At 49.1% G+C, this 27,499-nt stretch overlaps 1 protein-coding gene across 4 annotated transcripts in view; it reads right to left on the minus strand.

Annotated features, from left to right (window-relative positions):
• The window catches only part of SLC2A9 (solute carrier family 2 member 9), a 254,275-nt gene that overhangs the window by 116,796 nt on the left and 109,980 nt on the right, over window positions 1–27,499 (minus strand). For all 4 annotated transcript variants that reach the window (XM_060655438.3, XM_060655440.3, XM_060655439.3 and 1 more), the window contains one exon: window positions 366–498. In XM_060655438.3, coding sequence (XP_060511421.2) covers window positions 366–498 — 133 coding nt within the window. The remainder of the gene's footprint in view (window positions 1–365; window positions 499–27,499) is intronic.

Here is a 27,499-nt window from a genome sequence, read left to right on the forward strand (position 1 = left end):
CCTTGGGAATGTTAGGACAGCAGAACCCGGGAGTGAAGAAGAGAGGAGGGGTGAGGAGAGAGCCAAGAAAGACCTAAACCGCTAAGAAGTCAGGCTGTCTCTGAGGTTGGGACCAATGGGGAGACAGACACCACCCAGAAGCGAGCAGACCTGGGTCTTATCCTTCTCTGTCTTGGGTTTCCCAGCTTCCCTGTGTGATGTGTGTCCCCGCTGCAGGCTGTCGGGAGGATGAATCAATACAGGGTGTCCAGGGGCACCCAGCACAGTGCCTGCAGAGAGGGATGGCCCCAGGTCCCAGAGTGCCCTGCAGCGCTGACCCCCACGAACAGGCTGGAGCTATGCAGGAAAGGCCACGGGTGCCCTACCTTTCTCGGCTCCGGCCTGGTCGTGCTTCTCAAAGAGCAGGTAGCGGGGGCTCTCGGGGAGAAAAGGCAGGGTCACCAGCTGGACCAAGGCAGGGACAGCGATCACTCCAAACAGGTATGGCCAGGTGCTCTCCTGAAGGGAGAAAGAGGAGGCCGATGAATGGCTGTGGCCTTCAGTCATCCGGCTGCGGGTGGGCCCCTGGGCCAAGCGGTGTCAGCTCTGTGCAGAAGACCCTCCAGCACCAGTGGGATCCCCACGAACAAAGGCTGAGAGAGGGAACGGACGCTGGTTTAGCACCAGCCCCACGGGTCTGGCATTGTCCACGCACGAGGTCGGTCCATTCTCAGAACCACCTGTGAGGTGGTGACCTGTGAGATTTAGGGGGACCAACACCACTCAGGGATATCAGAGCTGACCAATGCCAGAACTCTGGGAGGGCATCATGGTGAGCCTGAACGGGCTCCACTCCTTCCTGGTCGTGTGGCCCCGGAAACCATGCCCGTGGCCCCTCGAAATCTCGGTCTCTTCACCTGTGGGACGGGGACAGCCACGGCCACCTTGCAGCTTGTCCCGAGAGTGCAATCGGATAGCACTTGGGCTGTGGGGCCTGGTGCACAGCAGGTGCACAGAAGAAACTGCTGTCTCCATTGATGCCAGTCCCCAGACGCCTCCCAGGCCGGAGAGACCCCACCCAGGCTGGTCCTGTCCCAGGACACACGGGGAAGGTAGTGGCTGGAGCTTCCCTGATTCCCGCGGGTGAGCGTGGTGGGGCTGGCGGGGATTCTTCCCGGTCCGGGGCCAGGGAAAGCAAGCAGGGCCCTACAGCCTGAGCTACACAAGGGGCATCTGGGCCACTGGGAGCAGCGCCAGTCGCCTTAACGCCGCTGAAGCGCAGCAGCGGCTGTTCCTAGATGATTAAGGCAGCTTCTTCCTGAGCCGCTTTGTTTTTCAACTCCAGTTTACCAAGGAAGCTCTCCCCATGCCTCTGCTGGAAGAGAATGCCAATGGGAGGCAGTTCTGATGGAGAGAAAGCAAAATGCTCAATGCCAAATTCTTGACATGCTTTATTTCCTTAGAAAGAGAAAGGAGACCAGCAAGGAGGCACGTTCACCTGAAGAGACTTTGCAAGATGGGCCAAGGGAGGCTCAGCCGGCTTCAGGTCAGGTCCTACTGGAAGCATGTCCCTGGGGTCCCGAGCACCCTTGGGGACAGAATCCCCTCTAGTGTTCTCCCAGGGCTGGCTCCCTACAGAGGCCCTTGAGGCCAGAGGCCCCGGTTAGTTCTCAGTCCCCGAATCACAAGAGGGTGCAGCAGGTGGGGACCCCTGGAGCACAGAGCAGGCCAAGTGGCTGGAGAAGGACTATGACCAGGTCCTGATCTTCAAGGGACCTTCGATCCTACCGCCCTCTCTGTGTAAAATAGCAATTTATGTTCACAAAACTCCTCTGATGTCACCACCGCCCTGAGGGAACCTCCAGGCCAATGTCAGCTCTGGGTTTGGTGAGAACTCGGGGTGAGAGACAAGACCGGGTTGGGGGTGGGGCAAAAGGCAGACTAGTGGTGATGGGGGGGGAGGGGAGGACTGCCAGAGGGAGCTGGGATGGTCAGGGACTGCCCACAGGTATGGGCTTCCAATATTTTGGATTAGAAAAGAGCCACGGCCATGCAACTTTGTGAACACACTAAAAACCACTTTAAAAGGATGGATTTTACAGTAGGTGAGTTATATCTCAATTTTTTTGAAAGACCAAGGAACAAAGAAAAATGATGTACACATAAGTAGAATTTTGGCTATGCCTTTTTTGGTGTGAGTATGTTGTTGTTGATTCTGTTTTTCCTTCGAGTTTACCTGCTGTCTCAGTAACAGCAAACACAGAAAGCTTGTGGGGGGGGGGGCAGGTGCGGTGGGAAGACAGGGCAATTAACCCAATTAAGCTCCTATTAATGTGCCAGGCGTGGCGTGGGCTTGTCACACAATTGTCTCATTTTGCCTCCCAGCAGCCAGAGAGGCCAGAGCTGTTGCTGCACGTTCGAGATGTGAAGACAGAAAAGCCCACACGGAGGCCTGCCAGCCAGGAGGTGCAGAGAAGGAAGTAGCCAAGCCCTTCCCCTAGCATCTAAAGAGAGGCGACCTTCCAGGGTAAGATCCTTGGAGCTGCGGAAGGGCGGAAGGAGAGGAGCTGGAAGGGCAGATCTGGAGTAGGAATAGCACCTACGACTGTGCAAAGGCCTGATCCACCCGGATTCACTGGGAAACGAGAACCGCAGTGGGAATGTAGGGCCAGGGGATGCTAGAGACACGGGAGTACAGACACTGGAGGCTGGTCATGGGCGGTCTGCAGCCATTCCCTGGCACTTGGATGTGGCTCTGAGGACATCCAGGAGCTGTGCAAGGGTCTGCACACCCAAATGGGATGCACACCCTCCACTTCCTTGCGTCCACAGTCCGGCATTTCTGTCACGCTGTCAGTGAGTGCACGGAGTGGATTTCTAGTATTACTGACAAGCCAAGTCTCTGGTATAGCCTGGGATCCGTGATGTCGTAAATGGAAGGACGTGTAGAATCTTTCCTAAGGACATGGCTGCGCTCTGGTCTCTACCTCCAGAGAAAAGCAGGTATTACTGACCTCAGGGCGGGTGACCCCTAGCTTGGGATGCTAACAGTGTTTGCAGCGGGGAAGGAGAAGGGCAGGAATATTCAGAGTAGAGCTCGGGCGACATTTTACTCAGGGAGGGCCGAGCCTAGCCAACAGTGGAGTTCATGAACTCAGTGCCTACAAAATCCCAAATCCCATAGCCGTCTGACCTTGAATTCTGCCTCGATCCCCAGTTCTCTGTGGCCCTTGGCAACCTGACTGCTTATGCTTCAGTCTTCCTGTCTGTACAATGGGGATAACACTAATGTCTCTTCACAGGTTGTCAGGAGGGTTACGTGAGCTAATAGATTTATCAAGTGCCCAGCACAGGACCCTGTGCGCTGCAAGCATTCAACAGACAAGAGTGGTCTTTATCATGGACTGTGGTGAGAAGCACATTACGTAGATTATCTCCCTGAATTTCCACAATAGCCCTCTGAGGTACAGACCAGGATCACGCTCATGTTACAGAAATATTCACTGCAGCACAGAGAGGTTAAGTGGTTCATTGAAGCCACAATCCCAATCACAGAGCCATGACTAAACAATAGGTCTTGGGCCCAAGAATCTAAGTTCTAATCCACGAAGCCTGACCACAGGTGCCTCAGTCACCGGCGGGGGGGGGGGGGGGGGGGGGGGCAGGGGGAGTGGGGGGAGCACGAGGCTTCCCGACCCAGGGGATCTGATCTTCTTCCATTGCTTCAGGCCAAAGAATCCTCAGTGGCCCTCCACGGTGCTCTTGGGCATTTGGTCCTACACAGAGCCAAGGACTCAGCATTTCACACCACACCTAGAGGGCAGAGACCGTGCCCAGTACAGAGTATCTACAGGAGAAACACATGAGTATGGGAAGTGGCTTTTGTACGCACTGGTCACCTTCACACAGACCCCCTTGGCAAGAGCAAAGGACAGCCTCTAACTTTCTTTGTTAGAAACTGTTCAAAACAGAAGGCATGTTTTAAATTTTTTAATGTTCATTTATTTATTTGGAGAGAGAGAAAGAGAGATCAAGCAGGGGAGGGGCAGAGAGAGAGGGAAAGAGAGAGAATCCCAAGCAGGCTCCATGCTGCCAGTGCAGAGCCCGATGCGGGGCTTGAACTCACAGACCATGAGATCATGACTTGAGCCGAAATCATGAGTGGGCCACTTAACCGACTGAGCCACCCAGGCACCCTGAGAAGGCGTGTTGTAAAGAATATGTATCACTCGCCTAGCACAGGACCACGAGGGGCTACGGAAAGTCAATCTCAGATGAGTCTTTGTAATGCCGGTTAGGGCCTCCTGCGTTCCATAGAGCACAAGGTCAGAGTTCTTACACCTGCTCATTTCACTCGGGAAGAGAGAAAAATGCATCATCTTGTTGGCCAGGGTGACTTTCAATTCCCTCTCAGGTAAAGTGAGTGGGTCACACAATAACCCAACGACCGTGTTCTTGAATCTGCAAGGTTTCCTTTGTAAAACAGACCTCCTGGTCACATTGCCCATGAGCTGTTGATGACTTCAGGCCTTTCCATAAACAATATCCTCCCAGACTCTGATACGACTGCACAAAATGTTGAGTAGAGTTGGAACCAGTGACCTTACCCCAAGTCAAGTTCTTCTGAAGGACATCACTGTGTGCCCTCCATGTGCAGACGAGCAGGACAGGGACAGTGACACTGGCAGGCACACATGCCACCAATGAGACAGGCTCCCGGGGCCACAACTCAGTGCTTCTGGCAGCAAGAAGGGGAAGAAGGAAGCCTGTCCCACAAAGCCAGCCAGGGATGAAATGAAGTATTTTTCTATTTCATCATATTTAGCATCCGATGATGGTAATGGCTAAATGTTTATGGAGCGTTCCATGTCCCAAGCTCCACACTCGGTGCTCCACAAATACAACACGTGTTAAAGATACACAATTCATGATGCCGTCAAAGTACAACCTGGTTTTTATCTCCTACGTTTCTTTAAAGTTTAATTGGTGGGGGGGGGGGGGGGGGGGGGCGCCTGGGTGGCTCAGTTGGCTAAGCGTCTGACTTCAGCTCAGGTCATGATCTCACGGTTTGTGAGTTTCAGCCCCACATCGGGCTCTGTGCTGACAGGTCGGAGCCTGGAGCCTGCTTGGGATTCTGTGTCTCCCTCTCTCTCTTCCCCTCCCCCCACTCATGCTCTCTCTCTTAAAAATAAATAAACATTAAACATTTAAAAAAATAATAAAGTTTAATTGGCGAGGGGTGCTCTTCTCTGCCCCACCCCGGGGCCTCAACCTTAGGAGATAGTCTCGGGGTGACAGTTTCAAAATAACAATCAAAATCAACCTGAGTGAACGGCAGGTTTTCCGTCTCCTAGTCCAAGCCTGCTCTGGACTTGGAGCCACGGTGGAAAGAATTGGAGGAAAGGGGGTTGGGAGGGGGAGGCGGGGAGGGGGCTGCTTCTCATTTCCCTCCCTCTCCTTTCTTCCCTCTGCCACTTCCGGCCAGTGTGCTCTCCCTCCGGTCCATCCCTGGGACCACCCCTCCCCGTGGAGTTCCTCTGACCCAGGAGTTTGCATCTCCTCTGCAGCCAGGAGGAATCCAGGGTCAAGGCTACCGTGCGCTGTCGTGAAAGCTGCACCGGTACTGGTACTGAAATCCAGCCCGCGCTGGTCTCCAAGCTAAGGGCCCACGGAGCAGGCTTACTAATTACGCCTCTCATTTTCTGTATTACTGATGCTTTGGCATCTTGGGTCCTTACTGATCCTGTAGGTTTCCCCTTCCCGTCATAGTAAACAACTTGCCTGACAGCATGTCTTTCCCTTGCAAACCAACCAGAGCCCACGCCCCCAGTGACTTCCTTTATCCAACTGTCACACATAAGCTCATGTTCTTCCCACCCTAAGTTACCGGAAGGTCAGATACCAGACACCCAGACAGCCCCTGCGGCCCAGAGCTGGCCTGAGATCATTCAAACCATGCAGTCCTAAACTTGTTCCAGCTGCCTACCCTGCCCTGCCCATTCCTTGATGCAGAAACCACAACAAAGCTCAGGCCTTGTTCTCCCCTCCCTCCTGCTTCCTGATGGACCCCGGTGCCCGCCCTGTGTGGCCCTGCATGGGGTGGCACCGGAATGGTGAATAACAAACTCTTCTTCCAAAAGCAGCGGCCACATGTCTGTCACCTCAGCATAGCCGATAAAAGCCAATCCCAGGTACGTTTTGGGGGCAGCGGGGCCACCCCTCCCCCAGACACACGCAGGTTCTTGCTGCAGGCGACCGCACACTTCGCTCTGAGCCCCCGGCCCTTCCAGGCCACCTCTCCTGGTTCTCCTCCAGCTTCCTTGAGCACCTGGGGACGTGAGCCCAGCCTTTTTTCTATCTCCAGGACTTCCCCTAGGACGATGGGTCTTAAACTTAGCTGTGCATTGGAATCCCCTGGAGAGATTTAAAAACTGCTCATGCCCATTGTCTCCCACACTTGGAGATTTGAGGCTGGCTGGTCTGGGAGTGTGGCCTGGGTGCCAGGCCATCTCCAGATGGCCCCAGGGGCAGTGAGAGCCACTGGCCTTGGGTCTCCCCTCTATCCACTGGCAGTGGATGGCGGTGCAGGACCCAGAACTGAGGGGCTCATTCTCCAACGGCCAGGAGTGTGGTTGGCTGTTGACCTTGGAGGATGCTTTTTCCACCGAGGCTGCCCACCCCTCCCCAGAAGCAACCTGCATGCAGGGGCTGGCTGATGTGGGGATGCATAGGCCTGCCTGTCCTCCTCTGTGTGGAAATGGAACAATCGAGGGGCCCTCCAGGTCCAGAGCCAGGCCTGGATCCCTGTATGACTGAGGGCAGCTCACCTTCCCCGTCTGCTGAGTTTGACTCCCTCACTCTCTGGCAGGGGTTGAGCTGAACACACTTCCCCATCAGCTTCCTGCCCACCAACGTCCATCTCAGGGTCTCTTTGCCAGGACACCCAACCCAATCCCACCTGTGGACCCAATGCCTCCAAAGGTCCACGTCCAGCCCTCGTCTCTGCCTGGGGCTCCTCTCATGGCCAGTCGCCTGGGGGCAGCGCCACTGATAACTCTTGGTTCCACGTCCGAGCACAGGGGCTGTCACCTCCCGGCCCACCCAGGCCTACCCCTGGATCCCCACCTGTCCAGGAACCCAATTCAGGAACCTAGTCTCTCCACGCCTGCCGTTGACCCTCAGCTGCCATCTGACTGGCTGCCTGCCCTATGTCCCCGTTGGCTGTTTCTCAACCTTCCTCAAATGCATTCTGCGCCTTCCTCCTTGCTAGGACTGGCCTTGGGGCACATTCTTCCCCCGGTTCGCCTGGATTCCTGCAGCAGAATCTCAACTGTGCCCAAACCCTCCGCATTCCGTTCCATCCCTCACAGCCTCAGTGATCCTTCTGGAAAGTGGATGTGGTGTTCTAAGTTACTTCTCTAAGACCATCCAGTGGCTTCCCTCTGCCCTGAGGGTCAAGCCCAAATCTCTTAGCTGGGAATCCCAAACCCTGTCTAATAAGAACCCTGCTATGACGCCAGCCTTGCCTTGGGCTGGACAGAGGTCCATGCGCCTCGGCTCTGCTCCTGCAGATCGGTGAGCCTCCCTGATTCTAAGAGGTGATGCCACGCCCTTGAATGTGCTGTTCCCTTTCCCGGGAATGCCTCCGCCTTACTGTCTACCCTTCCAAGTTTAGCATTCCCACCCATAGATAACATCTCTACCAGGTACAGAATCCCATGAGAGCATTTGTTAACTCATGTAGCAATGGATTTCTTTCCGGGTGTTTCTCTCTGACTAGACCAGCTCCTCGGGCCCTTCCCCTGCCGTGTTCTTTCATGTTTCGGCCCAGTGCCTGGGCATGGCAGGTGTCCAGTTAAAGCTTGCTGACTGAGCGCTGGGTAGGGTGAATGGCGCAGGTCAGTGATGGTGCTGCGAGAGACGGAGACGGTGAAATAACACACATCTCTGCTTAGCTATCATTATTATTTTAAACTTATTTATTTATTTTGAGAGAGAGAGAGAGATTGAAAGAGAGAGAGATTTTGATTGAGAGATTGAGAACATGTGCGAGCAGGGAGGCGCAGAGAGAGGGGGACAGAGAATCTTAAGCGGGCTCTGCGCTCTCACTGCAGAGGCTCAAACGCACGAACTGTGAGACGATGACCTGAGCTAAAATCAAGAGTTGGACACTTCACCGACTGAGCCACTGAGGTGCCCCGTTTATATTTTTTAATGCTCCAACTTCTCAAATGGCATCCTATTAAAGGGCTGAAATACCATAAGTAATATTCCCCTTTGAGGTACTATTATAATTTCCAGACTATAAAGGGGAAAACTGAGGCCCAGAAAGGTCAGGCAATTCATGCACAGTCCACATGAGAAATTGAGGGGTGCAGGCGAATGAGAGCCTGGCTCTTCTGATTCCTTCATGGGGCTCCTTACGTGACATTATTCCCAGCAGGACGCAGTTCTCAGAGCAAAGCGATATACCACATCACCTTCCCTCATGGAGGCTTCTAGGTGAATAGAGAATTTATATGCAGATCATATTAGCTACGACCAGTCCTGCTTCCCCCCGGAGAGTTCTACACGGAAGTCATCAGAGATCACTCAAGCTGAACTCCAATGGCTCCTACTATTACCAAAACATCATGAGGACCCCGTCAAGGCAAGACGCCAGAGAAAGCATCAGCCATCCCATAAGGAGAAACAGTGCGGAAACTGGTGCTCACCTTCAGAAGGGATGCTGACTGAGACCTGCGAATGCCCCTTGCTTGTCGAGCTGGGTTTCACAAGGGAATCAGCATCAGTCAACAAACGTGCATGGAATCCTTTGACCACGCCATCCCCATAGCCACCTTTCAGAGAGGGAGGGACCCTGCCGGCCGCAGCTTTGCAGAGCCCTGGGGCGGGGAGCCTGTGCCCAGCTGTGTCTACGCTGCCTTGCGACAGGTTTGTCTATTACCATCTCCACTCTAGTCCGTGCGGAAATCAATACCACCTGGCCCTGCAGAGCACAATCCAGCCATTAAAACGGTTCAATTCATTGTGGCAAACGTATGTTCTAGAAATCACTATTTTTTGTATGTATTCAGGTTCTGATTCTATGTCAACAGAACAATAATGGGGATCTTAAGAACATGGGCTTCGCGAGTCCCCTTGCATTTTCCTGTGTGAGAAATAATGCTGAAATTATCTTCCAAGGACACACTTACCCTACTCTCAGCAAGCTGCTGTGAGTTCCAGGTGTGAGGGAAGGACTTGAGCAGTGACCCATAGCGGCTTTTCGAGCCATGCTAGATCCCCGCCCCTTTTCCTACAACATTTTTCTGCTTTTCAAAGGGTTCAGTTGTCCTCTGCCTTGTGTAGTTCTCAAGCAATCTAATTGGAAAGTAAGGTCAGAAGCTATGATTCTTTTTTTTTTTTTTTTTTTTTTTTTAAATTTTTTTTTCAACGTTTATTTTATTTTTGGGACAGAGAGAGACAGAGCATGAACGGGGGAGGGACAGAGAGAGAGGGAGACACAGAATCGGAAACAGGCTCCAGGCTCCGAGCCATCAGCCCAGAGCCCGACGCGGGGCTCGAACTCACGGACCGTGAGATCGTGACCTGGCTGAAGTCGGACGCTTAACCGACTGCGCCACCCAGGTGCCCCCAGAAGCTATGATTCTGACCAAGCATTTTACTGATAAGGATACTGAGGTGATCCTGTAGCAAAATCTTCCATAAAATCAAGATGGTCCCTTCTCCATTTTAGACAGAGAAATCCTTGCAGTTTTTAAAGGTTGTTGACCCGCAGAGGACCTTCCCGGGCCAACCCTCAGTAAGAGACAGGCACCAAGCACGTTGGAATTTGCTGGGTGCTTCATACACAGTAACTTCATCCTCCCAATACCCTTGCCTTCATCCGCATTTTACCATTGAGGACACTGAGGCATGGAGAAGTTAGGTGATGCAACCACAGTCACACATCTTATAAATGGCTGAGCTGGGACTGACCCCAGGCAGCGTGGTACCCAGCATGGTTCTCTTAACCCCTACACTTTTCTCGTGGACAGACAGGACACTCCTTTGCTGAGGCAGACCACATCCCTGACTTTACATTTACAGAGACTGTCCTTCTCTTTCCCCGGGGAATTAGGTCACCGCCATTCTTTCCTAAATAAAACTCCCTGGACTTGAAGCCCATTATTAATCCCCTTCGTCAGGCTTCCGTGGTTCCAGCTGAGTCATTCTGGTTTCTGAGTTTCATTGTTCAGATCCATTCACACCATGGCTTTGTCTATTACCACCTCCACATCCCTCACTGTGGGTCATCTGCCATCAGATAGTATCCTCCAAATACAACTCAAGAAAGGAAGATGAATGGGGTTTGTTCTAAGGCTTTAAACTAAAAGGCAGCTGATAGAATGGGAGAAGATATTTGCAAATGACACATGGGATAAAGGGTTAGTATCCAAAATCTCTAAAGAGCTTATCAAACTCAATACCCAAAAAGCAAATAATTCAGTGAAGAAATGGGCAGAAGACATGAATAGATACTCTTCCAAAGAAGACATCCAGAGGGCCAACAGACATGTGAAAAGATGCTCAACATCACTCATCATCAGGGAAATACAAATCACAACCACAATGAGATACCACCTCACAGCTGTCAGAATGGCTAAAATTAACTATTCAGGAAACAACAGATGTTGGCAAGAATGTGGAGAAAGGGGAGCCCTTTTGCACTGCTGATGGGAATGCAAACTGGTGCAGCCGCTCTGGAAAACAGTGTGGAGGTTCCTCAAAAAGTTAAAAATAGAGCTACCCTATGACCCAGCAATTGCACTACTTGGTATTTATCCAAAGGATAAAACTGCTGATTCGAAGGGGCACATGTACACCAATGTTTATAGCAGCACTATCAACAATAGCTGAAGTATGGAAAGAGTCCAAATGTCCATCAACTGATGAATCGATAAAGAAGATGTGGTTTATATATACAATGGAATACTACTCAGAGATCAAAAAGAACAAAACCTTGCCATTTGCAATGATGTGGATGGAGCTAGAGTGGATTATGTTAAGCGAAATAAGTCAGTCAGAGACAAATACCGTATGATTCCACTCATATGTGGAATTTAAGAAACAAAACAGGTGAACGTAGGGAAAAGAAGAAAAAGAAACCATGAGAGACTCTTAACTATAGAGAACTAACTGAGGAATGATGGAGGGAGGAGGGTAGGGAATAGGCTAAATGGGTGATGGGCATTAAGGGGGGCACCTGTTGGGATGAGCACTGGGTGTTACATGTAAGTGATGAGTCACTAAATTCTACTCCTGAAATCAGTATTACGCTATATGTTAAGTAACTAGAATTTAAATAAAAATTTGAAACAACAAATAATAAAAGCATAAGGACATTGATGTGAATTGCACTTTCCTACTGATGACCTCAATTTGGGGCATATGTACAGTTGAGGCATGATTTTTAGCAGTCAGAGACCAGCCCCAGTTATCAAGAGCTCTGTGACCTTGGATGTCAGTCTTTGCCTTTCACAGCTCCATTCGGCTTTGGGGTTAGACCCAAATTCAAATTCAGGTTCTTTTACTTGCAAGCTATGGGGCTTTGAGCAAATGACTTATTCTCTCTGGAATCACAGTTGTCTCAGCCAGAAAATGAGAGTGGTAATGAAAACTTACTTTGTAGCGTTGCTATAAGGGTGATAGAGGTGATATCCTGAGCGTGGGCCTGGTACATATTTGGGAGCTAACAGATGTTGGTTATCTTTTCCCTTGGCTGTGGGAATGAATCCCCTGAGCCAGTCAGTATAGGTTACCCATCCTAATCAAACAATAGGCTGAGGTTAGATCTGCTGCCCCAAGAGTATGATTTGGTGTCTGGGCTGAGTGTATGGAACTCATGTCTCAGACCCAAGCAGGAAGTCTAGGAGTTGAGGCCCAGCAAAGCTGCTCTCAGAGGCCCCCATCTAATTTATTGGTCACTGCTCCTCCTTCTTCCCCCCCTTGGGGCCTCTGTCCAGCCATCTGGCACCTCTGCCCTGGACACAGACCGCCTGGTGGCCCTTTGCTGAGCCCACTGAGAAGGAGAATGGCACCCCTCCACCTAAAGGGTGCCGTCTCCTTATCTGTGAGACACTAGGCTGCACTGCACCAGGCTACACACTCCCATCCCCTGTGCCCCTGAGTGCCCTTGACTCTACAAACACATGGGGTGTGAGGCTGGACTTCCAGAGCGATGCTAGGATTTCCTTCCCTTAACTTATTCACACTGTCATTCATTCTGTCCACGCACATGTCCTGAAGGGCAGGGCAGGTCTGAGGACAGTAACAGCGGGAACAGAGTAGCAGATGGCAGGCCTGCACTCAGCTCCTCCCAAGGAATCTCTGCCATAGCTTGCTTGTCTCTGACATGCCCCCTGTTCATAAAGCTGTGGCCAGTGCATCCCAGCCCATCTGGCATCTGTCATACTCTGATAAGCAGAGGCTGTGCTCAGAATTCGTGTTTTCCATGAAGACAGGTCTTTTTCAGAACCTCACCTTTTCTTCTGATCTTTCAAATACCTTAAGTGCTAGAAGACCAAAGCCAAAGAAAATGCAGAGACTTCAAACCAAAGGCCATTTGCTGGCACTGCTTCTTGTCACCAGCCACTCAGCACTGGGGTGTCCCTACTTCTAGGCTGTATGTGATTCAAGTGAGCTGGTGGGTGGCTGTGCCTGAGAGAAAAGGCTGGCTGGGCCAGTGAAGACCTAGCCAGTGCCAGCATAGCCCGTGTCCAGGAGTCTAAGGAGAGGCCACACCCTGTCATGGAAAGAAACTAACAGAAAAAAGCTCATACTGTCTAGCTTGGCAATTCAAGGTGCTCCATGTGGCCACCACTGTCGCCTCAGCTCCTTTCTGGGTCCCTTCCCGTCCCCAGCGATTTCAAGCCCTCTCAAAGAACTCCTGTTCTCTGACACCTCCGAGCCTTTGCACGTGCTGTTTCCATCCCCTGGAAACCCTTCGACTTCCCGTGGCCTGCCGGGTAAATTCTTTCTCCTTCCTTGCAAGCCTCCCTGTGGGGCCTGCCCCGACACCTGCAGGCCGAGTTATCAGCACTGAAAACACACTGACTGCACGCAAAAGCATCTGCAGGCCTGGGGTCTAGGATGTGGGAGCTGGGAGTCTCAGGCTGAGGGGTCTGGCTGCCCTGAGCCAGAGACCCTGAATCGCCTGGGAAGGTGGTGGGTTAATGACAGAGGCCACAAACTCTGAAGCCATGATGCCTGCATTCCTGTTCCAGCTCTGCTGCTCTTTGGCAGAGAAACCTTGGGTAAGTTACTTCAATTCTCTGTGCAGCAGTTTCCTCATCTGCAAAATGGGATCGATGCCAATCAATTGTACCTACTCAGCAGGGTGGTTACGATTAAATAGGTCAGTACGTGTAAAGCGCCTGGAATGTATCTGGCATGGAGTTGGTGTCATGCACACGTTTGATATTATCACGATCATTACTGTTACTCGTGACTGGTGCATCTCTGAGCGAGTCATTGCCTCTGGCCACGGTTTCCTCATCAGTCCACTGAGAACACTGGCTATGCCAGCTCTGTTGTTCCTTCTAGATATAGCGGCTTCTAAATAAATATTTTGAGTGATGCCGTGGTATGTTTTTTGAAGCAACAGATTTCCTGCTGTTTTTGTAATTGTTTGTTCGTTCGTTTGTTTGTTTTTCTTTAATGAGTGAGGATAGGATCTGGAGTCTGGGTAATGGGCCATTCACTAGGTGGCATTTCCCAAAGCTGAGCTCTTTAAGTGGAAACCATCATGTTTACTTGAAGCAAAGTGTGGCTTAAAAAGTATGCATTTCATAGAACAAGTTTTAAGGCTATGCACATCCCCAGGGACACATGGCCATGTTGCCCCACGGGTTCTCGTCTAGTGGAATCACTCTGAGGGAGAGGAGGGGAAAGCCAGGGAGCCCAGACCAGCTTCCAACCTCTGGCATTGCTAAACAAGCTCAAGTCCATCTCCTACTTCCACTTTTTCCTATTTCAATTCCAATTGTTCCGGCACCACTTACTGAAAAGATCATTCTGTCTACTTTGTATTACCTCGCCACCTTGGTTGGATATCCGTTGGTCATCTATGTTTAGATTGAGTTCTGACTTCCCTGTTCTGTTCCATTGATCTATTTTCTATGGTTTTGCCATACAACATGGCAGTTTTGTTTTTGTTTATTTTGAGAGAGAGAAAGCATGAGCAGGGGAGAGGGGCAGAGGGAGAGAGAGAGAATCTTAAGCTGGCTCCACATTCAGTATGGAGCCCAACTTGGGGATCGATCTCATGACCATGAGATCATGACCTGAGCTGAAATCAAGAGTCAGATGCTTAGCCAACTGAGCCACCCCAAAGCCCCCACATTGTAATTTTGTAGTAAATCTTAACATCAGATGGTACAAGACCTCCAATTTTGTTCCTTCTTTTCGAAACTGCTTTGGCTATTCGAGGACCTTTAATATTCATATATATTTTAGAATCAGCTTATCTGTTTTCTACTAAGAAAAAGGGTGAGAAAGGATTTTCATTAGAATTACACTGGAATCACTGATGAGTTTCAGTACTGACATTTTAACCATATTGTTTTCTAGTCCATGAATATGGTATATATGTTTCTTTAGGCCTTTAATTTCTTTCAACTGTTTTATAGTTTTCAGCATACAGTCTTGTACATGTTTTGATAAATTTATCCCTAAATGTTTCATATTTTAACACTACTGCAAATGATATTTTCTTTTTAATTTCCAATTATTTATTGCTACACATAGAAATACAATTGATCTTTTTCTACTGACTTTGTATCTTGTGACCTGGACAGACTTAATTATTAGTTCTATCAACCTTTTCTGTTAAATCTTTGGGATTTCCTACATAAGTAAACATGTCTTCTGTAAATCAAGGGAGTTTTAAATCTTACTTTGTAAACAAGGTGCATCTTATTTGTATTTCATTTGCTTTATTGCACTGGATAGAACCTTTAGTTCAATGTTGAAATTACTGACGAGAGATGATATCCTCACTTTTTTCCAGTCCTGGGGAAAGTCATTTAATCTTTCACCATGAAGTGTGGTGTTAGCTGTAGGTGTTTAGGTTTTTTGTAGATGCCCATATCAGATTGAGTCTTCTCAATCTTCTTTCTTTGTTTCATTCTGCATAGTTTCTTTTGCTCCATCTTGAAGTTGGCCACTGTCTTCCTCCACAATGTTAATTTACTGTTCATCCCATTCTGTGTGCATTTCATACTCAGTGTTGCCTTTTTCAACCCTAGAAGTTTGGCTCAGGTCTTTGTTTACACCCTTCACTCTTCTCTTCATCTCTGTGCCCTCCCCTTCCTTCTATTGCACCTGGAATGTATGTATACAAGCTGTTTTAGCACCCTAATATGCCAATGTTGTCGTCTCTGAAATTTCTGCTTCTGCTTATATTAGTTACTTTACCTTCTAACTATGGATTATGTCTTCTTGCTGAGTTGCATGCCTGGTAATTTTTTACTGGATGTCAGTCATTGTGAATTTTATGTAGCTTCTTGTGGGTTTTTGATGTATCCCTTTAAGTAGTATCCAGCTTTGTTCTTGGATGCAGTCAAGGTCCCTGAAATCAGTTTGTTCATTTAGAAGTGTTTCAGCCTTGCTAGAGGGGGTCCTGAACATTCTTTATTCCAGGCTAACACGGCCCCACCACTGAGGCCAAATCCCAATGAGAACTCTACTCAATGTCAATATACTGGGAGGTCTTTCCACTCCGGTGAGTTGGAACACTTCCAGATGTGTGTGAACTCCCGCTGTTATTTGACTTACCTCTTCCTCGTCTTCCTCCTTCTGCTTCGGGTTACTTTTTCTGATGCATTTTGTTCAACAAAAGACTTGAGAAGACCTCTTTGCTGATATGCAGAGTTCATTCTGTCTCTCGGTCTTTCTCCTTCTCTCTGTAGCTCCTTCCTCTCCAGCATTTTTCTTGCCAATCATGCCGCCGGGGCGGTTGTAGGGCCTACTTTATTTGCTTCCGTTCTCTCGGGATTGCTGTCTTGCACTGAGAGCCATCCATTTTAAGGAACTGTTGTTTCATAGATTTTGTCTGTTTCTTGGTGGCTTAAGGTGGGAGGGTTAATCATGGATAAAAGCAAAAGTTTGTTTGTTTCTGGAAGAAAAATGTTAGGCCACTTTTCTCTCTGTATCTGGCCCCTGTTTCTTTGATCTCTGTCACATACCACTCTCCCAGTTTACTCCAGTACCCCAGCCATGTTTTCTCTTTCTCAATCTGCCACACTCATCCCTGCCTTTACCATCCTTTGGCCTTGACCTCTTCCCCATCCTTGTAAGCTTGCTCCTTCTGACCAGTCACCTACAATGCCACCTCTCAAAGAAGCCTTCCCTGACCACCCAAGCTCGACTATTCCCACAGGTATTCCCTATCTCATCGCCTTCTGAGTAGGATAGGGAGTAGCACCTGAGGACGTCCCAGGACTGCCAGTGAGTGGGTGATGCTGGAGCCCACATCGATGTAACACCTACTTATTTTTTAATGTTTCCTGTTGTGGTGATTGTTATGTTTTATTTGGTGGGGAGTAGGATGGGGAGGACAGACTTGATGTGATTCTATTTCCAACAACCAGCACCTGTAGCTCTCTTTTGGCTACTGAGTAACTCTTAGTCAAAACTTAGCTTCAAGAGTGTGTGCTGAACAGGAGTTAAACAAGAATCATTGAGGGGTTAAACTACCAGGATAAGAAAGCACAGGTAGAAAGTATGCGTTTGCTTTAGAGAAATATGTCATTCATTCCTAATGGAAAGATGATAGCACTTTCCTCACCTCCAAATTTGTTCTTTTGTAATCCAGACCCTAAACCATTCAAGGCTTTCCAAGGAGAGAACAGGTAGGAACCGAAACTCTAGGTGTTGTTTGAGAGGAAAGAATAAGAGAAAGCATAGGAGTGACCTGAGTCTTTAGGACTGAGAAGGAAGACAAGAGCGTGGACTTTCTGTGATGAGCTTAAAACTGTCCCTGTCTTGTTTAAAGCTCTGTGGAAGTGGCAGGACCTCAGGTGGGGGAGGGCTACATGGACATCTAAGGAGACTGGACCCCGAGGGTCACAGCTGCAAACAACAGCAAGGGTCCTTCAGCCTGGCTGACCAGAGGGAGGACATCCATCACCAGCAGAGCCACCTGCCACCACAAGGACATGCTGGACTGAGCAGGAGGCTGGCCATGCATAATTTGCTCAGCTGATTCCCTCCCAGACAGAAGGAGCCACCGAGGAACCACTGGGAGAAACAGCAGAACACGGGTCAACCTCAGGGCCCTTGTACAACCCTGGGAAGGCAGTGAATGCCCAAGGAAGCCATTCGCAGGAGACTCTTTTTGGCCCCAGTGAGGGTGAACTTGGGTTGGACTGAGTGGAACCTGGGAAGATAAAGACACATGACTTTTCTCGCACCCCATCTCAGGTAGTGGTCTAGGCACTGGGGACAAGTGCTGATCTTGCAACTGGGAGAGGCTAGGATGTCAAAGAAACAAGCAACTTTGGATGACTGAGCTCCCAGAACTCCTCAGCGTCTCTACCCCGGCCCTGCCCCAGCGTCACACGCACAGAGGCTACTAATTACAACTACTTTCCTACCACAACTTTTACCAGAACAGCTCTGAGTTAGACCTATATCGACTGCTTCTTGCTTCCCTCCTTCCCCACCTTTATATGAAACGCTAGTGGACTGTGGACAATCTCAATTTTCAAAAACCACGGCCACTCTTGTCTCTAGTTACAGTGAATCAGTTTCCGCATTTCTGTTGTCATGTTCTGGAATTTGGGGGAGACATTTATTTTGTTCTTGGAATCATTTTGGAATAGGGAATTCTCTTTTTTGTTTTTAAAATATTCATTATCAGTCTCACAACACACATCTCAGGAAGAGAAAAATATAGTAAAAACTCCACATTGGTCTGATTTGGTTCTGAGGACTTAACATTTGCCAGGCTCCACACAGATCTGTGGGGGAAATGTCAAAATGTAATTCTGGGCTCAGTAAAATTTGGCTTAAAAAAAATGGTATATAGGTACTTGGGTTTTTTGAGAACTTTCATTTATCGAAAAGACATGTACTTGTTTTTAAGAAAATAAGCTAAAGATGCCGGAAACCAAATGTTGCAAATGCTTTCCATTGTTCCCAGTGAGAAGAGAAGGTATGTAAATGTTTCACTAGGAATCTTAAACAAACACACACACACATACACACACACACACACACACACACACACACACACACACACACACCAAAAATCCTTGCAAAGTATATTTGTCAGAGGGGACAGGAAATTTATAATGGATTTATTTAACATTTGGGTGAATGTTTGCAGAATTGAAGTAGCTAGGGAAATAGCAGGGGTGAGCCCCTGATCAGAAGGCCGACAGGTACAGGGGGCTCTGGTTTCCAAGCTCCAGAGTAGAGCTCATGAAGTTCTCTGTGCTTGAAAAGCCGAGAACTTAATCCAAAACCAGACTGCCTGGGGTTGTGTCCTGACACTTCCCGACTGTGTGGCAATAAATTAACTTCAGTTTGCCCATCTGTAAAATTAAGTACACAGCAGAATGCCTTCTGTGGAGGGACTACTTGGTAAGTGTTTGACAAACAGCAACAGTGACAAAGTCAGGGTTGTTTAAGAGATTTCTGCATTCCAGAAGGGGTCAGGTCAGTGTCTGCTATGATCAATTTCTACTCAAGGGCTGTATGATCCAAATGTCCTCTAACATTTGTTAATGTCTATCGTAAGATGCTTTGCAAAAGCCCACAATCGTACGCATTTATGGTTTTGATGTTCTTTGAGCAAGTCTCTATGATTCATACATTACTTAAATTCTTCAATCCTAAAATTTTAAGTTTTCACAGTGTTCAGGTCACGTATCAGTTACTCTTGTCCGGGGACTTGGCAAGATGGGGCAGAGCTTCAGCTTTGAATCATTCTGTCTCGCAGATGCCCACAAAACTATTTTTGCGCTGGCCATGGGTACAGAGGTAGAGAACAAAAACCCAGAGAGGGAAGGTGCTTTGCCCACAGCGTGACTGCTGGGCAGTGACTAGAGGCCCGACTGCGTCACTCTGCCTGTCCCAGAGCCCCACCATATCCTGTCACTTAACAGAGCTGGAGCAGACCGCGAGCCCAGGTGAACCCACGTGAGCCCAGGCGTAGGCATTAGGTGCTACGCCCATCTGGCTGTGACTTCTCGCCTCATGGGTACTCCCTTTTGTAATTTTGGACGTGCTATTTAACTTCTATGATCCTCACTTTATCAGTAAAATAAGGATAATAAACCCTACATTACAGGCTGTTGTGACAATTAAATAGACTGTAAAGTGTTCAGCCTGGTGCTCAGTTCTCAGTAACACACACAGGGTTTATTATTGTTACTATTTCACACAACGCAGAGCACCAGGCCATGATGGGGCCTCCTAGGGCGTTCTAACATAGCTGTCCTGTTGGAAAACTTGTTTAAAACTACATCTGCTTAGACCTAGACTGGGTGGGGGCACAGGCCGCCCTTGGTCTCCACTGTTCTGGGCTGCATGAAGAGGGACCCTGCCTATAAACTCCTGGCCTTCTGTCCCACCCCTTCCTCATCCCACAGCAGAGTTAATGGGTTCTTGGGTGGCAGCCATTGGTCCATATCGGCTGGCAGGGTGGGGCTAACCTAGTAAGGGCTTGTTTTCACAGAGGGTGAGGCCTCTTTCTGCTCCTTCCCCTGGATGAGGATTCGGCTGCACCCCTAGGTGACTAGGTGTCGACTCTGTAGACCCCCATGCTCCCTCGGGGAACAGGGCAGGCTGGCTTGCTGCTCGTGTAGCCAGGACTCGTGTTGAATCCCAATGAGAACAGGTCTGACCTCCATTTCTAAGGGTCCCAAACGTAGATGGGTAGGCATTAACCTTTTCAACCCCAGCAGACATTCTCTAAAGTTTCTAATTCAGGAGGTCTTAGGTAGGGCTCAAGCCCAACGTTTTAAAATAAGTACCATCGGACACTCTGGTGCATACCACCTCTCCTACAAACCTGTGGAAGCAGTGAAAGCTTTGTTACCAGAGGCATTCAAGAGGAGGGTGGGTGCTATTTGAGCCTCGGTCCCCCATTCCAATATGAATACCGCAGGCTTTCCTTAACACTGTTTCCCAATCTAGCATTTTATAATTTGATCATTCTAAAATCAATTTATTTGAAGTCTCCTGGGTGCCTTTTCTGTTTTGGGTATTGAAGGATTACCAAAAAAAAAAAAAAAAAAGGCATGGAAATTATCTGATAAACAAGGCAGATCACCCATTATCTTCTCTGACTCCTGAGAACGACAGTCCAGGAATACACAGGTATTCGCTGTGAGAACAAGAGAGGAAAAGTGGCAATGGTGGGCAAGCAGGGGGATAGCCAAGTGGGGGAAGGGGCAATCTGAGCCCCCGGGGGACACTGAGGGGAAGCGAGACCCCTGATGCATGGCACAAGGGACCACTGAAGGCAGGTGAGATGGGGTGAAAGAGCACAGACCCTCGTCTGCTGCCCTCACCTTGCAGCCAGTCAGCTCTCTTCCCCACACAGTCTGGCTCATTCTCATAATCAGCGGGACCTTGGTGACTTCAGGTGTGGACATACCAGGCACAGTAACAAAACATGAAGCTGAAAACTAGTAAACAAACCTCAAAGCCCCCAATCCCTGGCCTCTGACCTGTTCCTGCAACTCAGGCACCTCCTGTTCTGTGAAGAGAAACCAACCTCCGAAGAGAAAAGGCATCCCACGCCGCTGTCCGAACACCTCCTGACAAAAATGCTGCTCACATTCTCATCACCCTGGGTGAAACCCCATCCCTCCCCCAGAGCTTCTGCTCAGCCCTCTGAAGTAGGAGCACCAGACATTTGAGAAGTTTCCCAACATGAAGGAGAGAGGCCAAAAGAAACCAACAAAAAGAAAGAAATCTGGAGTAAAAACGGGAAATGTAGGGGCAAAGCCCCATCAATAATAACACCTGATAAATTTGAGAACATCTCCCATAAAGAACAAAACGAGAGAGATATGGAGGAAAAGAAAGGAAAGATTAAAAACAGAATTAGAAGGTCAGTCTATGATCTGACTATAAGGATTTTGAGAAAGAGAAAATAGAAATATAGAAGGGAAAAAACTGTCACAGAAGTGACATACGAAAATGTACCAGAATAAAAGGAGAACTCTGCACAATGAAGGAAAAAGAGCCACACCAAAGGATATAAACTATAAAATTATAAAACGAGAGATAAAACTCTAGAAGCTCCCAGAGGTAAATAATACTTTACCTATGAAGTGAGTAAAATAAGAAAGCCATCAAATTTCTCATCAGCACTCCCTTCAAAATTCTGAGGAATCCCTTCAAAATTCTGAGGAATCCCTCAGAATTCTTCTGAGGAAGAGCAATCCCTTCAAAATTCTGAGGAAAATTATATTCATCAAAGAGTTCTTCAGCCAACCCCACTCTCTATTAGGTATACATATAGTATAATTTTCAGATATGGAAAATCTCAAAAGATTTCCCTTCCCTCATGTTTTCTTAGGAAAGTACTAGAGGAAATGACTCAGCAAAAGAAGAAAATAAACCAAGAAGAGGAAGACGGGGAACCCAAGAAACAGCAGATCCTACCTGCTAGAGAGACACAGAAACCCAGCAGGACAAGCCTGCATCAGATCCAAACTAGAGACAACTAGTTTAGGTTAAAATAACAGGCCAAAAGACTGAGGTACAAAAATAGAACTGACAGGACATTTGCAATATATTTTAGCATTTTGCAAATTTATTGCTGAACACTTAATATTAAAGCATTTGGAAGAAATCAACTGTAGGTACAAAGAAAACGAAGCAAGTGAGAAATAACAACAAAGGTATCACTAACTCCAGGAGAAACAAAAAGTTGCATGAAAAAGGAAAATGATCAGGGTACATAATAATAATATAAATATTAATTAGTGATTAATAAAAGATTGTGCTATAACTGTATTAGAAGAACAGAGAAAGGGGAGGGGAGAGCGAGTGGTATAAGGATGCTTGGACCTCAAGTATTACAATAGAACATCAATGAAAATGTCTAAAACAAACGACAGAATTAGTGTTACAACCAATGATTTATATTTAGATTATGATTATATATACATGCATATAGATTTATTATATGAAACTAGCTTAAATTATTTTAAAATATGTGGGAATTGCTAAATAACAGCTAAAGGAACTGTAAGAGACTCAGCAGGTAAAGTAATGGACCCCTGCTCCTCCCTATGGGTTTTTTAGTAGGACTGGATTCCTTTTTAAACAATTTCCATGTAGCGTTTTGACTAAAACAATGAAAAATTTGTTTTAAGTATTAGGTTGAGATAGAAGTAATTTTTATTTGGGATGCTTTTCTGGAGTTTTGTGCACCCCACTGAGATTCTGGGTGCTGAATCTCTGGTTTATATGCTCAGGGTCCTTTGCTGTGATTCAGCCACACAACCTAACTGTCCTGGGCCTGAGCAACGTGAATGTCTCAGGGAGGTGCTGAGCCACATCCCAGACCTGACAGATAGCTGGGTGTGTGTGTGTGTGTGTGTGTGTGTGTGTGTGTGTGTGTGTGTGTGTATGTTCCACACCAAGCTCTCTTGGGCAGGGGCCCAGGCTAACAGTGTTCAAAGCGTAGAGAGGAATTATTATCGGTGAGGGCCGTTTGAGAAGCTCAGAGGTCAAGTTACACATGAGAGGAGTGTTATTGTTCCAACAGTAGGACTTGAAATCTGCCAGAAGCAACATCTGCCTCATCTAATTATGGAAGCACAGTGTCTGGGTTTGCATCTCCCCTGGGCCCTGCACCTACCAGGTCTCTCAGCCTCCATTAAACTGCACAGATTGGCACCAAAGAAACAGAATAGGCCCTTGTGCCTGGAAGACAATCCTCACCGTCACTAGCCCCTGCCAGTCCCCTTCATCAGGTTAAGCTAATAGAAGAGGCTACTTAGTCTCCTTGATGAAATGCTTTTTCAGTCAGTCAACAATATTAGTGACGTCCACTCCCCACCAGGCAATGCAGGGAGAGAAAGGTGAATCCAAAAGAGAGAGGCTCAGCCCCTCAAGAGATTACAGTCAATGTGAACTCGGAGGGAAGCAGTAAGAAAGGGCACGTCCCAGTGCTGCCCTATCAGACCGAAGGCCCGGGAAACGCTATTATGGGAATTCAACAGAGCGAGTGAAAAGCTTTTGTTGGGAGCACCAGGCCAGGCTCAAGTGGTGTTTAGCCTCTCCTTTCTATTTTCAGAAAGGCTGTTAAATCATATTTCTTTTCCGGAGTTTGTAACTGCTGGAGTTGGGCCTTTCTTAAAGGTTAAGTGATGTGGATTGAAAGAGGTAAGACAGAATAAATGGTACCAGGCAGGGAGGATGGTGGGAGAGCAGAAGGGGCATCCGGGAAAGCATGGATAGTTGAAGGCTGCTGGAGAAGAGATGCGTTAGGATTGGAGACGGGGCCCAAATTCGGGGGCCTTGAATGCCAGACTGAGGAAACGGGCTTCATCGGGTGGACACAGGATCCACTGCGTCACCAGGTGGCAAGTGTTTCAGAACACAGTGATAAGCACTTCACATACAGCATGTGTTTCAGTGGCTGCGATAACGCCATCGAGCATGCACTATTGTGCCCATTTTACAGATGCAGAAACTGGGACTCAGAGAACTGCAGGAACTTGTTCAAGGTACACAGCTACAAAGTGGCAGAGGTAGGAAATCGACAGCTTTCTGAATTCCAGGTCGGAGCATTTTCCACCATGCTCTGTGCCCTCCCACTGAGGGGCGTGGCGCAAGCCCACCAAAGCACTGCCAGAAGAAGGTGGTGTGGCGGGCAGGCCTGAAATGGCAGGAGCGTGCGGGGGCGGGCAGAATGTGAGTGTGGCCCCAGCTGACCCGTCCCCCTTATCTCTTGTGGCCTCCCTGGCACTCTTGTTGAGGCACTGTCGGTTTTTTCACATGCCTAGCTCTCTCTCTGTCTTGTCTTTGGTTTTTTGCACCGGCTGTTTGCCTGGCCTGGGGTGGCGTTTCCCCTCCCACCTGGCTACCTAGCCATCCCCTAACCCTCAGGGCGGACACCACCTTCTCAAGGCTTCCCTGGGCCTCCTCTACTGTGCTGGGGCTGCTCCCTGGTCCTTTCATCCTCGGGATCCCCCCCTCCATGGGCCTCACTGTCTGCTGTCCCTTCCATCTGCCCCTCCAGCAGTGTGAGCTCCTTGCAGGCAGGAACTTTGCCTGCCTTACTACCTCTGGGGGTCTGATGCACTGTGGACACTCAATAAATACTGGTTTCATTTGAGCAAAACGAGTTGATCAGAATTACTACGGATGTAGGAGATTATAGACTTGAGTCACTTGCAGTGGTCCAGAGGAGGAAGGAACAGGGCCTGAATTGGGGGGCATCAGTGGGAGAAAGGGAGAAAGGGGCTGAATGAGACTGAGACTTGGAGGGAGACAGGCAGCAGCAGCAGGGAGAGGGGAAAAGCCAGGTTCAGAAAGGGTTCCAGCAGAGACATCTCTGGGGAAGGGCTAAGACCTGCTTCCCAGAGATCTGTCTCATCTACTCCCCCTGCTTCCTGCTCCTCTCAGCGCCAGGGGCCTCCCCCTACCGGCCACCCTGTCTAAAGCAGCCTGCGTTGCCACCCCCTCCCTCCTTCTGGCTTTGTTCTGCTTCAGAGCATTTATTACTGAGTGATTTCCTAGATGTGTCTCTGATCTGTGTCCTTCAGGACGAGCTGCCCACGGACTGGGAGCGCCTTGATGCAACTGCTTCTGGGATCTGCCCAGAAGGCCAAGGCCGAAATGGCAACAGCAGGGGGGATTCCAGTACCCTGTGCTCAAACCCAGCTCTGCTGTCTGCTGTCTGGGTGAACCTGAAACACATTCGTTAATCTCACGCTGTGGCTCAGTTCTCACCTGTGAGATGGGGAGGATATCGACGATGCCTGATTCCTAGGGTCACTGCACAGACTCCACGAGTAACACGCTGAGAGCGGAGGGGCCCACGCCAAATGTCAGCTCTTGGCTCTCCGAGCCCAGGTGTGAAGGTGCAGACCTTGCTCTCGGCCTGACCTTTGCCCAACGGCCTCTGCCTTGAAGGCTTTGCCCCACGGCAACTCCAGACTGGTGGTCGGGGCCAAGAGAGTCGCAGGGCAGGAGCCTCTTGGCCAAGCCATCTCCAGAGCCACTCACCTTTCCCCACGCGGGCTTGGGGATTCTCTGCCTTGCAACACCCACTCCAGGCCACGCACCCAGAGGGCAGCTCAATTATTCGCTTTCCCCTGGGCTGTCTTGAAGACGGGACAGCAAAGTTCAGGCAAGCTTCAAAGACTTTCTTTAAGATTCCAGACGGCATGGCTTCAAGAACTGTTAACGTATCTCTGTATCCCTCCAACCTTCCTTGCCTGCAGAGTGAGACGCCAGCTGAGCTGAGGGGCCCAGGTGCCCCAGGCCAGGGACATGCATCACCACATGGCTGTAGCCGCTGGAGCTGTCAAACCAGAAGCTCGGGCAGACGGGAGCCTTGGGGCGACTTCAGTCCAAGCCCCTCTTCTCAGTGATGAGGAGCTCGGGGTCAGGAGAGGTCACTCGCCCAAGGTCACACTACTCTGAGCAGTCCGTGGTCTCAGTCTTGCCCATACACTTATTTCTCAGCAGGTGGCATGGGGGTCTGTTTGTGTGCATGGGGGTGAGGAAGCGTTAGAAAATTCATGGGTTGTGGTATTCACCATTCTAAGGTCACGGAAGGTTTGTGCATTCCTTCCACCCTTAGGGAGCATCTCAGTGTCACTGACACCATGTTCAGACCCAGGAGAGTTCAAAGATGAGGTCTCTGACCTCGGTGCCTGGGAACGACCAGCAGGGGAAGGACCACTGGACTCTGAAACGGGACGAAGAGAGTGTCTGAGAGGGGACTGTCTGGGGAAGACTGACGTGAGAACGACCAACCCTGAAGGTGCACGGCAAAGAGGTGACGCATGTAGACTGTCCAGCACACATCCCACACCCGCAGGACAACGGCACAGAGCTAATACCGAGGGACTGACTCCTAAATGCCAGGCTGAATCATCCTGAGAAGGTAAATTCTCACAACTCTGTGAGTTGTGCACATTTTATCTTCATTTTACTCACAAAGATACTGAAGCACAGAGAGGGTGAGCAACCTGCCCCAAGACACACAGCCGGTAAGTAGAAGAGCCGAGATCCTAACCTGCGTGTTGCTCCCAGGGTCCTCGCTCTGAATCACTCTTCTAGGAGTTCGCACACTTGACCAGGCATCAGGTGCACCTGGAGGCCTGGTTAAAACACAGATCGCTGAGCTGCAACCCCAGAATTTGAGATTCAGAAGGCATTGGTCTGGGCAGGGAACACACTTCGAGAGGCAGGCTATGAATTACAGCTGAGTCCGGAAGCTAACAGGACTCGAACTGCCCCATCTGAAAAGCCTGAATTATCTAAAAGAGAAGATTCGCGTCTCTGAATGTCATTTGAAGGAGCACGGACATCAGCCTGTGAGCGGCTCTGAAGTAAGCGTGCAGAGGTGACAGTCTCCAATTTTCTCGTTTCCTGTTTCCCTTCAAAGGAAACCCATCCGGGAGCTGCTCCCAGCCCCGCTGAGTGTGTTCTCTGGCTACAGAAAGCATCTGGGTCACACCCAAAATGAGATTCTTCATTTCAAAGAGGAGAGGTGCGATTTCGAAGTCACTGAAGCATAAAAATGTTGGGCTGTTTGGGGCTTGAAATCACTTTAACACAGACCAACGAGTTTCTCCTTACAGTCTTACAAAAATCAAGCTCTCTCTCCTTCCAGGGCTTGAAGCCGAGAGAGCTGTAGATCAAAAGCTCTCAGAAAGTAAGGGCTTTCAGGCGCCCCGTCTGGCTTCCTATCCAGGACTCTAAGCTCTGGGGACACCCCCCTTCCCTCTCCGTCAACAAGTCAGGACTTTGGTTCTACTGCACAGAGGTCACGGGCTTCCACGCCAGGAAGCTTAGGCCCCACTGCTTCCTTGCTGCAGTCGCTAGGTGATTACTAAACCTCTCTGAGCCCGAGTTTATAATCTGTAAAACAGAAAGTAGTAATACGTATTTCCAATCCGTGATTAAATCCGTGATTTAAATGAGATGTTGGCTGACATCAACTTAGCACCAGCTGCACGCACGGTTCCAAGGCCCTGGCATGTATGTCCTTCTCCAAATCTTACAAAGGCCCCGTGAAACAGGTGCCATTATAACCTCATTGAAGAGGTGAGGAAACAGGCTAAGAGAGGTGTAGTAACCTACTCAAAATCCCTCAGCGCTTGGGTGGTGGTGCTAGGACCACAACACATACGCCCACTGCACCACCCTGCCCACCCCGCACCGCACGGCTCCACACGGCACTGCCCTCCCTACACCGCCCTGCACCACCCCACACGGCAGCTGGAGCTGTTCCGTGACCTTCTCTCTGGAGCTCATTCTATTACAGAAT

Source organism: Panthera onca, chromosome B1, assembly GCF_046562875.1.
Source record: "Panthera onca isolate mPanOnc1 chromosome B1, mPanOnc1 haplotype 2, whole genome shotgun sequence".
NCBI classification, from domain to species: domain Eukaryota; kingdom Metazoa; phylum Chordata; class Mammalia; order Carnivora; family Felidae; genus Panthera; species Panthera onca.